The sequence below is a fragment of the Phoenix dactylifera genome, chromosome 5, assembly GCF_009389715.1.
Source record: "Phoenix dactylifera cultivar Barhee BC4 chromosome 5, palm_55x_up_171113_PBpolish2nd_filt_p, whole genome shotgun sequence".
Lineage (NCBI taxonomy): Eukaryota > Viridiplantae > Streptophyta > Magnoliopsida > Arecales > Arecaceae > Phoenix > Phoenix dactylifera.
This window is the reverse complement of record NC_052396.1, coordinates 18,541,257-18,553,521: the sequence shown is the minus strand read 5'-3', so window position 1 is coordinate 18,553,521 and position 12,265 is coordinate 18,541,257. Positions and strand designations below refer to the sequence as shown.

General features: G+C 39.8%; 1 protein-coding gene across 1 annotated transcript; it reads right to left on the bottom strand.

Moving 5' to 3' along the window:
• Positions 1-9,881: 9,881 nt before the first annotated feature.
• On the bottom strand, positions 9,882-10,907 carry LOC120110775 (protein RKD4-like). Its single transcript, XM_039126327.1, has 3 exons — positions 10,631-10,907; positions 10,334-10,434; positions 9,882-10,037 (listed from the first exon to the last, which is right to left on the bottom strand). The coding sequence occupies exons 1-3, from the start codon at positions 10,905-10,907 to the stop codon at positions 9,882-9,884; spliced, it is 534 nt and encodes a 177-aa protein (XP_038982255.1).
• Between the last annotated feature and the right edge of the window lie 1,358 nt (positions 10,908-12,265).

Below are 12,265 nucleotides of genomic sequence, written 5' to 3'. Positions count from 1 at the left end.
ATCTTTAATGCTTTTGCTGTGGTGGGCCTTCTTTGAGCCGAAATCTTAGGCAACCGCCTAAATCGTCTAAAAGTTGAGCCGGCCCTGTTTCTTTGAAATGCAGATGCATGTGCCAAGTACTAGTTTTATTAAGTTTAGCTTCTCTGGTAACATGATCTCCTAAACTTATAATGCGAACAACTTTCTTGCAGTTTCGAAAATACAATGATATTGGAGAGGAATGTAATATCTGTAGTTGGATTGTCTCTGATACATACATATAACATAAATAAGAATTGATAAAGATAAATAAACAATATAAGCACCTTCGGTGGATGAGGATATGTCATCGTCATTCCAACATTTTGTAACTTAGCCTAGCTTTTTGGTAGTCTCAAGTAGATTTTTTTAGCTCTTTCATCATCTCGGCAATTAAGAGGTAACACATATCTATACTTGAACCAGTGCAACCATATAAGAAAGGATGAGAAAGAGAATGAGTACAAGAAAGTAGGGTTTACATCCCTTTTCTTTCATCAATGATGATAGAACTAAGGTACATGTCTTTATTTATAATAGAAGTGATGAGATCCTTCTTTGTACAAGTTAGGTCAAATTTCTCTTCTAGTTCTAATAGTATTCACTTTAGTAAAATAGACATGAATGGTAGAAAAAAAAACTCGAAATAATTAAAATTCTACTGGAGATAGATCTTAATTCTATATCAATTTTGTCTTCTGCCTCTCTATCAAATTTTTCAGATTGGAAGATACACTCAGTCAAATTTTTTTTTGAAAATAAAATTTTTGATTTGACCAGCCCGCTTCAGAGCCCAAATGATGAAATTTTGGTCCATTTTAACCCCCTTAAAGGACTGGCTCTACGATGTAGATCTCTAAAAGTTATTTGATTTCAAAAGAAAAAAAATCATCTCAATCGAGCGTCGTATGACCAAATTATGGCTTCTAGAAGTTTGACGCATGATTTCAGCTTTCCAATATAGTAGATTTTGCTTTTGGATCCTATCTCGCACTACCTATAGTAACTAAAATGGTTCGCATCAAGTCCTATTATTCTTCTAGATCATTCAAAGAGCAAAAAAAGTAGTTTGAGACTCTTGAAGGAGGTTTCAATTTTTAATAGCAAAAAAAGGTTAAATGATAAAAAAAATTCCTATATTTTTGCAAAATTTTCAAATACAGAATATTGTTTTAATTTTTTGTAATGGGGGCAGTACTTTATTAATTGTTGCAATGCCGGCTTGTTGTCAACTAGCATTCAATTTTGCTGTTAAAGTGCCCATGTGGAAGTAACATGAAAATTTTGAAAATGGCATGGAAAATAACAAAAATGAGATGGAAATGACATGGAATAAACTAAGTTAAAATGGAAATTAAAAGCTTTTGTACGTAGTTAGAGGGGGAGAAGAGAGAGAGTAACCGATACATAGAGAGGGACTCATGAGATTAGAGATCGAAGGGACTAGGGGTTCGCACCAAGAAGGTTTGCATTGTGAAATTGGGTCCAAATTAGCGTTTGCATTTCATATCTTTCTTGCTTAAAAAGGTGAGGGGAGAGATTAGGGTTTGCAATTGGAAAATTGCAATGGAAGTGCTTGGAAGCTTCAACATGGTCGACGGGACAACTAGCCTAACAACGCCTATGATGTCTGGAGATCAAATGTCATGCCATTATCAAGTTAAAGCTGGGTTTTATGGAGTAAAAGAAAGCAAGTCTCTACAATGCCGATTTTGGAAGGTGTGATCTCTCCAAACTATTAGCTAGCTAGCGTTAGGAAAGCAAGTAGTTGGTGACTTTCAATTTTCTGATAAATTTCTTGTGCATATTAAATTTCTTTTCGTGATCCTTCAGCTTCCAGAAATTTCTTTTTTTTTTTAATCGAACGGAGCCAATGTTCAAGCCAAACAACGCTGGGCACCAAAGAGGGATTCCCTTTTGCGGGCTGCCTCCCATCAAGGTATTCAAGCGCCAATGTCTTTTGGGGTCGGATTGACGCCGGAAGCGCACAACGTTTTTTTCCATTTCTTCTTTTTTTTTTTATGCTTAAGAAAGAGGAAGGGGGAAGAAAGGGACAAGCCCACCATTGCGTAGCAGCTTCTATTGGGCCCCATTCTGCCAGGAGAATGTTCAATGCGGGCAAAAATGACCATATGTTGGGCACCCCGGCCGGTTTTACTCATATCCTCCCCACCCGTGGGCCCGGCTCGGTTATCCCTCTGGGCTCCGGCACGAATCCTCCATGTGAGTACGTCACACCTGGCACCACCGAGGTTACCAGCGGACCAGTAGCCCTCCCAGACTCCATGTCCGAGCAGGAAGCATCCGGTCTCCATAATTTAATGGACGTGCGCGCGTTTCGAACTCGGAACCACTTGGTTGGAAATAAAGCCCCGTTCCTCTGGGCTACCACCTCAGTGAAGAAGCGCACCGCATTTGATGGTGATACATTCCTATTTCCATTGGCACCTCACTCGTCCTATCAAACAGTTATAATGATATTATTATGATAATTTATTATTTATATATTACAAAAGTATTATTTTCTTTGTTATTAATATTATACAAGAATAATATCCGTGCAATGCATAGAAAAATAATGAAAATCAAAATATAATTTGATGATAAAAAATAATAAAAATTAAAACAATAAAATTAAAAATATTATAAATAAAATATATTTAATACTCACTGATAATGTTACTATTAACATCTCACGAACAAAAAATATTAAATATATAAACTTTAATGTAAGAACTTATATTAGTATGAATATATAAAGATTCATAAAAAATGTAAATATTGAATATTAAATATAAATGTTAATATGAGATATTAAATTTCTTTATTAAATTAGTATTAAGAAAATAAGAAAACCTTTTATTTATCTTCTATATCAAAATATTAATATAAGAGTTCATATTAATATGAATATTAATATAATAAGAGGGTCCGGTATCTTTTGCTGTCACTTCTCCACGCAGTTTTGTCATTTTTTGGGGTCAAGCTAGCGGGTGTCACATAGCCTTCGTCATTTTTTTTGGGTCAACCGAGCAAACAGGTGTCCGCTTTGGAAGTCAATAGTCAGTGTATCTTCGTACATGCAACCTTACCTTGCGAGCCCGTGACAACTTTCCATATGTTAAAATAAAAAAAAATGCGTGGCCTCTATAGGTACCCCATGCCACAAATTTTCTTCTATAATATTAAAAAAGAATTTATCAATATGTTATCAATTTTATTCTTTTTACCAATTTTATAATTAAAATTCAATATAAAAATTATGAATTCCGCCAATCCTTATCTCTAGATAAGAAAATTATGAGATTAAGTAGATTAAGAGGTAACACTTATATTTAAATTGGTACAACTATATGAGATAGGATGACGAAGCGACCGGGTGCAAGATGACGCTTTCAAATTTGTGCATTTTTTTTCTTCTAAAAGTTAAGATAAAATGCGGTGCAAACGGGGCTGCAGGGCCTTACTTTCCTTTTGGCGAGAATTACGTGCCGCCTTGGTCCCACTTTCACGTCCGCATCTAAATAGGAATTAGCATATTGGTGGTTTCTTTTTTAATAAAAGTCCAAAAAATAAATAAAAGTTCAAATATTTTTATATAAAAAACATTAATAAGAATCCTATGTGCATTTCTTTTTTATCTGATTTTCTTTTACACTTTTTTTTTCAATTTTTTCTTGAATTTTGGAGGGGCTCCAACTTTCTCTCTCCTCTTTGTATGAAAAATAAACTTAATAAGAATCTAAGTTCTATGGAGTTCCTTTTGCATCTGATTTTTTGTACGGGCTTGGAGTTCCTTTTTCATCTGTTTTTTTGTACTTTCAATTTTTTTCTAAATTTTGGAGAGAGCTCCAACTTTCTCTCTCCTTTTCATTAAATAGGTATGGATATGTATGATATTATTATTATTCATAATATTTTGATAGTCAACTATTTTAATATTTTTTTTTTCCTTTGATAGAAAATAAAAAATATTTTTTTTAGAAATTTGAAAATTTTACTATTATAAATATTAGAATTATTATAAAATTTATATATTATATAATTTTTTAAATTAAATGATTTATGATTATTTTCTATTTACACTACTAAAGTAAAAAATTATATTATAGTAAAAATGTAATCATATATTATGTATATTTTATAGTTTTAATTTTTTAATATAATTTTATATTTTAAAAAATAAAAAATTACAAAAGTATGATTTCTATCTTCTTTTCTTTAATTGATGATGATAAAATTTGTTGGAGTGTGTGAGACCCAAGATGTTTCAGATTGCACATGGATGTATTCCGGATCGAAATCTTGGATGTAGAAAGCTTCTACAGGTTTTTTTAGCAGCAGTGAAATCGACCCCAGCAGTCCAGGAGTCGACTTGCACCGTGCCGGAGTCGACTCGCACCGTGCCGGAGTCGACTCGCACTGTGCCAGAGTCGACTCGCGTTTTATCCAGATTTCGGATGTTTCTGTCTCGTCTGAGAGAGTCGTCTCGCGCAATTTGGAGTCGACTCGCACTGTGCGGGAGTCGACTCGCGCTTTGGCGGAGTCGACTCGAGTTTTGTCCAGATTTTGGATGTTTCTGTCTCGCCTGATAGAGTCGACTCGCGCAATCTAGAGTCGACTCGCACTATGCAGCTAGGGTTACAACGTGATAGAGAGAAAGCTCTAAGCCCGTGAGAGATTGAGGTGAAGAGTTTTTCTCTTGTAAATGGAAGAAGGTTGTTTCTCCTTTGCTCGAGCAATCAGTTTGTGATTGACTCGGGATTGTGTTCTCCATTGTAATTGTTCTACTGCGATAGAATCAAGCGGTCTTGAGGAAGTAGGCAAGTTTTGCCGAACCTCGGTAAATTCTGGTGTGTCGTGTTAACTGTCCTCCATAGCGATTTGTTTCGTATTATTTTTCGTCTCGTGCAAGGTGTAAGATCCTGCAATTCCGTGTTAGGATTGTCCTCCCCAACAGGTTATCGAAGTTGCTGGAGATTACGGGCTCTCCTTGGTTAGGGCATATCCCCTGCTCTCCCAACAACTGGTATCAGAGTGCAAGGTTCGTTACACATGGCGAGCGAAGGCAAGATGCAGATCGAAAAGTTCAATGGTGCGAACTTCGGATTCTGGAAGATGCAAATAGAGGATTACCTTTACCAGAAGGATCTCTATTTACCTCTTGGAGGAAAGGCACAGAAACCAGCAAGGATGTCCGACACGGATTAGGAAGTCCTTGATCGGAAGGCGCTTGGCACAATCAGGTTAACTCTCTCTCCATAGATAGCGTTCAATATAAAAAACGAAAAGTCGACGATGGATTTGATGGCAACATTGTCGAAGATGTATGAGAAACCATCGGCATCAAACAAAGTCTTTCTCATGAAAAGGCTGTTCAATCTGCGCATGAAGAATGGTGGTAGCGTGGTTGAGTATCTCAACGACTTCAATGGACTCACGGCTCAGTTGGAATCAATAGAAATCAGTTTTGACGATGAGATTCGTGCTTCACTGCAAAATTCTATTTATTGGCCAAATGGGTTCGGGTTTTGGGTTTCGGGTCTGAACTGGATTTCGGGTTTCGGATTTTGGATTCAGATTTCGGGTTTCGAATTTTCGAATTTCGGATTTGGACTAGGCCCATGTTGGGCCCACAAGGGTATGACCCAAATAGGGCCCAACTAAGCTGAACCGAGCCCAAGTGGGGCCCACGGTGAGCAGGGCCCAATGGGCCCATCGTACTGCTCACGGCCAATAATGGGCCTTCTTCCTCACCGAACTCCCCATGGGCAGGGGAGGTGGGAACCGGGAGAAGGGAGAGGGCCGGCTGGGTGGTCGGAGGCTATCCCTCGGTCGATGGTCAGCCGGCCGCCAGCGGCCGGCGGTTGCGGTGGCGACTGACGGGGAGGAAGAGACCGAGAGTGGTCTCGGTTTGGGGCCAAAACAAAGGGAGAAAAGTCATGCTTGATTCGACTAGATCGAAGAGCAAAAAGGGCCGAGGGCTTACCGGCGAGTGGCGGAGAGGCAGATCCTGGCCACAAAAGCTGCTCAATCTGGTGGACAAGCGGCGGCGGTAGCAGTGCTCAGAACCAAGAAGATGGATCTCGGAATAGGGGAAGGCCGCGAGAGGAATCCGGACGGCGCTCGGTCAGAAAGACACGCTGGTCGGAATATTTTGGTTGCTTTTGGCGGATCGCTTACTACTAGGTTGGATCGGATGTCAAGCTGAGCACGATCTAGGGTGTGACAAAAAAGTTCAACTCAGGGCAACCAAGCGCTCACTTCGCTCCTATTGCTTTCGATGTCAAGAGTTCCTCTTCCAATGCCTCTTTTATCTTCCTCAAACAAGGAGAAGGAAGAGACTGGGTGGATAGTTGACCGGAAGATAACTTCGATTCGCCCGGCCAGTTGAAAGAATGGCACAGTCTAAAAAAAAGTGATGTTATACTATGAAGGAAGAGTCGTAAGGTTTACGAAGTCCTTACCCCGACTTATCCTACTTGGGAGGTAAGAATAGAGGAAGAAGAGGGAGGAGAGGGAGGAGAGGGAGGAAAGGGAGGAGAGGAAGAGGATTTGGAGGTGGTCCTAGGAAAAAATAGGGTTTTTTATCATCCCCTTGTAACGGCTCTCCGCCGTGAAAATCGCGGCGGTCGAGCGAAATCCGTGGCCGCGGTTGGCTGCAGATTGACCGGAGGGGGGGTGTCGCGGGATACCCACGGCGCCCTTGCCCCATTTGTCCCCGGAGGAGCCGGAGAGGATCGCCATCGTGATCCTCTGTTCCGGCTCTTCCCAAAAGAAGAGTTGGGCTGAAGTCGGCTGGGGCTGCCGACTTCAGCCCGTATCTCACAGCTGTTACATTATTCAATTATCTTGCTTCGATTTCTTTGAGTTTGCACCAAGTACCCCAAGTAAAATGCTAGATGAACATTTTATGCTTGATTACTAATCTAGACAAACTTAAGATTAGCTATTTGCGTTCTATCTCTTTTTGAGAAAAGGTCGCGATGAATTGGAGAATAACATATGGCCCTTACCTCCAACCATCTAATGCTTTATCAATAATCAGTGAACTCCTGAATAATTTGAGACCACATTCCAAATCAGATAAAGTTATACTTTTGAATATGTCAGCATATAACATCTCAAAAAAACAAATCAGCATATAGATGATTCTTGATGTGGATTTCTTCCAGTGGAAACAAAATTGATCTTCTGAAAATAACATTTGAAGTAATAAATCCACTATCCAACCTTATTTGGTTTAGGTCAAGGACTTGAGAGATAATTAGGATAAAAGCTTGACGCTTGAGGTGGCTAATTTTCTGAATCATCTAAAGCTACAATGCCAATATTAGAATTATCTAAAATTAAATCATTATATATCTTATGTTCCATCAGATTGTTGTTCATTATTTCTTCTAGAGTTTCTCTTATAATTATAGATTTGAGGATGCAATAACTGTATATTTGGTTTCTTTTTTAAGAATCCCATATATTTCAAATAACTGATGTGGAAGATTGGTGCAGATGTAGGGCGTATTGGGATAGGTATATGTCGTGATATCCGTTTCCGAAACTTGCAATGTTGCATGGATCAAGAGGTATCATTTTTTCCCTTTACTAATCATATTGACATACTTTCTTTACCTTGGCTCCATGCAATTCATGTTTATTACTTAATATTTTTTTTGTTTTAGTGTAGTTGCACGAAATTGGTCGTGCTAAACTTGTAGCATATAGTGATGTATATAGATACGTTGAGCTCATGAGAAGATGAGGGTATATACAGATCAGCAAATACATGGGAGCAGAAAATGGTATAAGTCAGAAGGTCCATTAAGAGCTAGATGTTATGGCCAAAAAAAATGAAGGAATTGAGGAATGAAAAGATACTTCCACACAATGCTTTAAAAAAAAGGCACTTGAAGCATGCAACTAGTTATAAGTAGTTAGTATTTTAAACTATTCAAAATAAATAAATATACCACATATAATAAAAACAATAATAATTATAGTAATATTTTTCTTGATAAATAGCAGCAATTTTAAGAACAACAGCAATAACGACAACTAACAAGTAGTTCTTATTACATAGTACTTTATAAATAATAGCAATGGTTATAACATAAGGAACATATTAATATTATTAATTCGTGTACTTGCCCCACTTCAAATCTATGTGTGACCTATCTATCAGCTTGTACCCCCTCCATCTACTTAGGTCCGCATAATAAAGGGCTGTATGGATGGCCCCACAATGCAAAGAATGTTGTATATGCAGCTGGACAATTTTACACAGGCTGCATACGTAGTCGTGGAATGATAAGTTGACAACCTTTTCCATCCACATGCAATATGATATCTTATAGGTAAGCAGTGTGGTTAATTGGATATCCCAGAGCAGCTGCTTGATAGGAAGTAAGGCCAAAATTGTTGTTGGGGACTGGTGGCGGATATGGTAAAAATGATTCATCTTGCCAGGGGAATGGTGGCCAAGACGATAGTGGATCAAGGGGAAGCTTAGGGGAGTCAAGGTGGCGGTGCGTGTCACCATCCGAATCGTAGTGCTCTGAGTAGTCCATGGTTTGGACTATTCAGGATGAGTCGAGGTAGCCCTTAATGGAGATGGGAATGGCTGGCCAGGAGAAGAACGGGTAGCTTCGCCAGAGTTGTTTCTAGGCAGAAGAAACCGCTCGGTGCAATCATATATACAACACGATAGTTTGGTCGTAGCGGCTGCAGCCCTGTTGTGAAGATTTTTTTTTTTTTTTTTTCTAAACGATTAATTGGCTCATGCGTTTGGATACATCCAAATAGAAAGTAACTTCGTTAACGTAACCCACTGCTCCGAGTGATCGGGCACAACTTTAGTTAGCATGGTTTCGTCCCTTTGTTTACGATAGATGATGTGGTGAGCCTAGCATATGGCCCTCTTTTCGTGCATCCTCTCCACCACCCATTGGGCCCTTTTTTTTTTACATTGTCTTCTTATCCAAGCAACTGTTTGTAGGTGGTCGCGGCTCCTTCGCATGGTCAATTAATTTCTTTTGGAATCGGATTGACAAGGATAAGAACCGGGCAGCAACCGCGTTGGATGGTGATGCACTCGTATTCCTATTGCCTCCTCTCTCATCCTATCAGACATTTATAACGATATTATTAATATAATTTATTATTTATATATTACAAAAGTATTTATTTTTCGTTATTAATATTATACAAGAATAATATTCGTACAATGATAGGAAGATAAAAAATCGAAATATAATTTGATGATAATAGAAAAATAATAAAATTTAAAAAATAAAATTAAAAATATTATAAATAAAATATATTTTACTTTTTATCTTATATTTCATTTTTTTTTCTAGTGTTTTTTTTTCTAATCGAGTAGGGGAGGCCAAACCGGAAAAGATTTTTTTTTTGGTAAGCGTAAAGAAAAGACAAGCAAAACAAAGCAACAAATACTATACAAATTATTTTCTAGAAATTTAAATGAGCGCCCCTTCGACCGATTTCATGACCCCAAAAGAACAGCTTAAAATACCTCTGAATCCTGGCAATAATAGTCAGATCGCACAGCACAATTTGTACGCAGGTAAAGAGGCATTGATGATCGAACATAAAACAGAATTGAGAGAGAGACGTAAACAAGCGTAGGAATTCTACCCATCACCGGTAGCTAGTTCAAGAATTGTAGCCAAACAAAAATTATTCCGTGCCTTCACCAGGAACAAGATTTCGATATATAATACCCGGACTTATTTCCATGGAACGTTTAATAAATATTTGATACACGTGCAGTCCGCGTTGTCACTTAGGTTTATTTCCATTTATGGACCACATGACAGGACAATGACGACGTGATCTATCTACCTTATTTATGGTCGTTTATAAGGCCAGCATGGTATGCCATATTTGCGGCAGAGCTTTTTAAGCGTTGTTAGCGATATGCCGAGCTCCTGTGCAGCTTGTTCTCTGGGAAGGTCGAAATACTGTTCTAGCTCTTCCTTAGTCATATTCTTCGTCCGCTCCCTCTGCAAGGAGAGACACACAACAACGGACGGTAAAAGTTAGGAAGAAGGTTGCCCAAACTCAGATTACTCACTATAATAAATAATAAATCGCTCGAACATGTGGCATTGTGGCGTGCCACCCTGGTAGAAAACTCGGGCAAACGAGTTAATGAAGCATTGCTCTAAGATAGCTAGAGGCACGTGCTCTCCACATCTTCGAGCGATGTTTTCAAGCGTCCATATTGACCTATTTTAGTCAGACTAGTATTTTTGTTGGTCAATGCCAAGTGCATAGATTGCGTCTGATAATTAACTACCTGTGCTGCGATTCCAGTCTTCTTCTTCTTGGGTCCGGTGAGACCTGCACCCCTCCCTTCAGTTCCAGTAGCATAAGCTGAACTAAGTTGTGATGATCCGCCTATAATCATCAAAACAGAATTAGAAAAAAAAAACAAGAAGGGATGACCAGAGTAAACAGATCACAAATGGACTCCTTATGGAAATCACATGGTCACCATGATAAAACTACGTACCCTTGTTTCAAAACTATATATCCTCGTGAGGCTTACCCGATTCTCATGATAAATAAAACTACCCTTTCTTTTGTATCTTACCAAAATCTGTCTCCGGAAGCAAGTCAGATTCTCTGATCAGCGACTCGTTATTGTCGATGGTCCTGGACGGCACGTTTGCTTGCATTGGAGCAGCTGCTTGATTTGAAGTAATAAGGCCAACATCGTTGTTGGGGAAGGGTGGTGAAGATAGCCTAAATAATTCATATTCCCAAGAGAATGTTGGCCCAGACGATATTAGTGGATCAGAGGGAGACTCAGGCAAGTAAAGGTAGCGGTGCGTATCACCATCCGGATCGTAGGGCTCTGAGTCGTCCATGGTTGGGCTTTTTCAGGATGAGTTGAGGTAGCCATTTAATGCACTATATAGATACACGCCAGAAGAAGAAGGGGGTCGCTTCGTCAAAGTTGTACCGGGAAGAAGACGGAGGGGGAGGCTTTAGCTACGTTGCACCGACGGGGACACCAGAAAGATGCCAATGCCAATATGGTGCATCCCGGTCGCCAATTATTATGGCGGAATGGTTTTCTCCCTTCGTTTACGCGAGTACCTTGGAGCATATAGATGTTCCAACGCTGGGCCCCAAAGAGGGAATCGATATTCTTGAGCGCCAATTTCTTTTGGGGTCGGATTGACGATATGGTTCGCGGGGGTTGGGGAAGACGCGCTGCCCCGGGGGGGGGGGGGGGGTGCCGTGGGGGCGTGGGAAGGAAGCCCGCGGGGGGTAGGGAAGTCGGGCGCCGCGGGGAGCAAGCCCGGGGGGTGGGGGGGGGATGGGGAAGCCAGGCGGCGGGGGGGAAGCCTGCGGGGGTGGGGAAGCCGGGCGCCGCGGTGGGGGGGTGGGGGGGTGACGGCGGGGCAGGGGGGGGGGGGCGCGGGGGGCGGGGCTCGCAGGGGTTGGGGAAGACGCGCCGCCCAAGGGGGGCGGGGGGGTTGGTGGAGTGAGGGTGGAGTGAGGTGGGGATTATAACGTCATTTCACATTTTAAATTTTTTTTAATTAATATAATTATGATTTTTTTAGCACCGTTAGAACAATCGTTATATTAAGATATTCGTACAATAACAGAATTTAACAAGGATATACATGTAAATATTAATTTTGAAAGGGTATTCACGCAAAATCTGATATTTAGAAGGGTATTCATACAAAAAATCCATTTTTTTTTCAAAAATTAAAATAAAAATGCGGTGCAAATAAAGCTGCGGGGTCTTACATGGTCTTTCTTTAGGCGAGAATTACGGCCATGCCCTCCTGCCCTATCTTGCCCGTAGCCCATCTCAACGAGCAGGTGGGATCAGATGCCCCATCCACCTTCATCCCACTTTGACGTCCGCATCTAAATGGAAATTAGCGTATTGGCGGTTTCTTTTTTAATTAAAGTCTAAATAATTAATAAAATTTCAAAATGTTTTTATATAAAAAAATTATAAGCTCTAAAAGTTATTCGATTTAAAAAAAAAATGATCATCCCAATCGAGCGTCGTATGGCCAAGTTGTGGCTTCTAGAAGTTTGATGTACGATTTCAACTTTTCAATATAGTGGATTTTACTCCTGGACCTTATCTTGTACCGCTTATAGTAACTAAAGTAGTTCACAACGAGTCCTATAATTCCTTCTAGGTCATTCAAAGAGCAAAAAAAAGTAGTTTGAGACTCTTAAAAGAGGTTTTCAA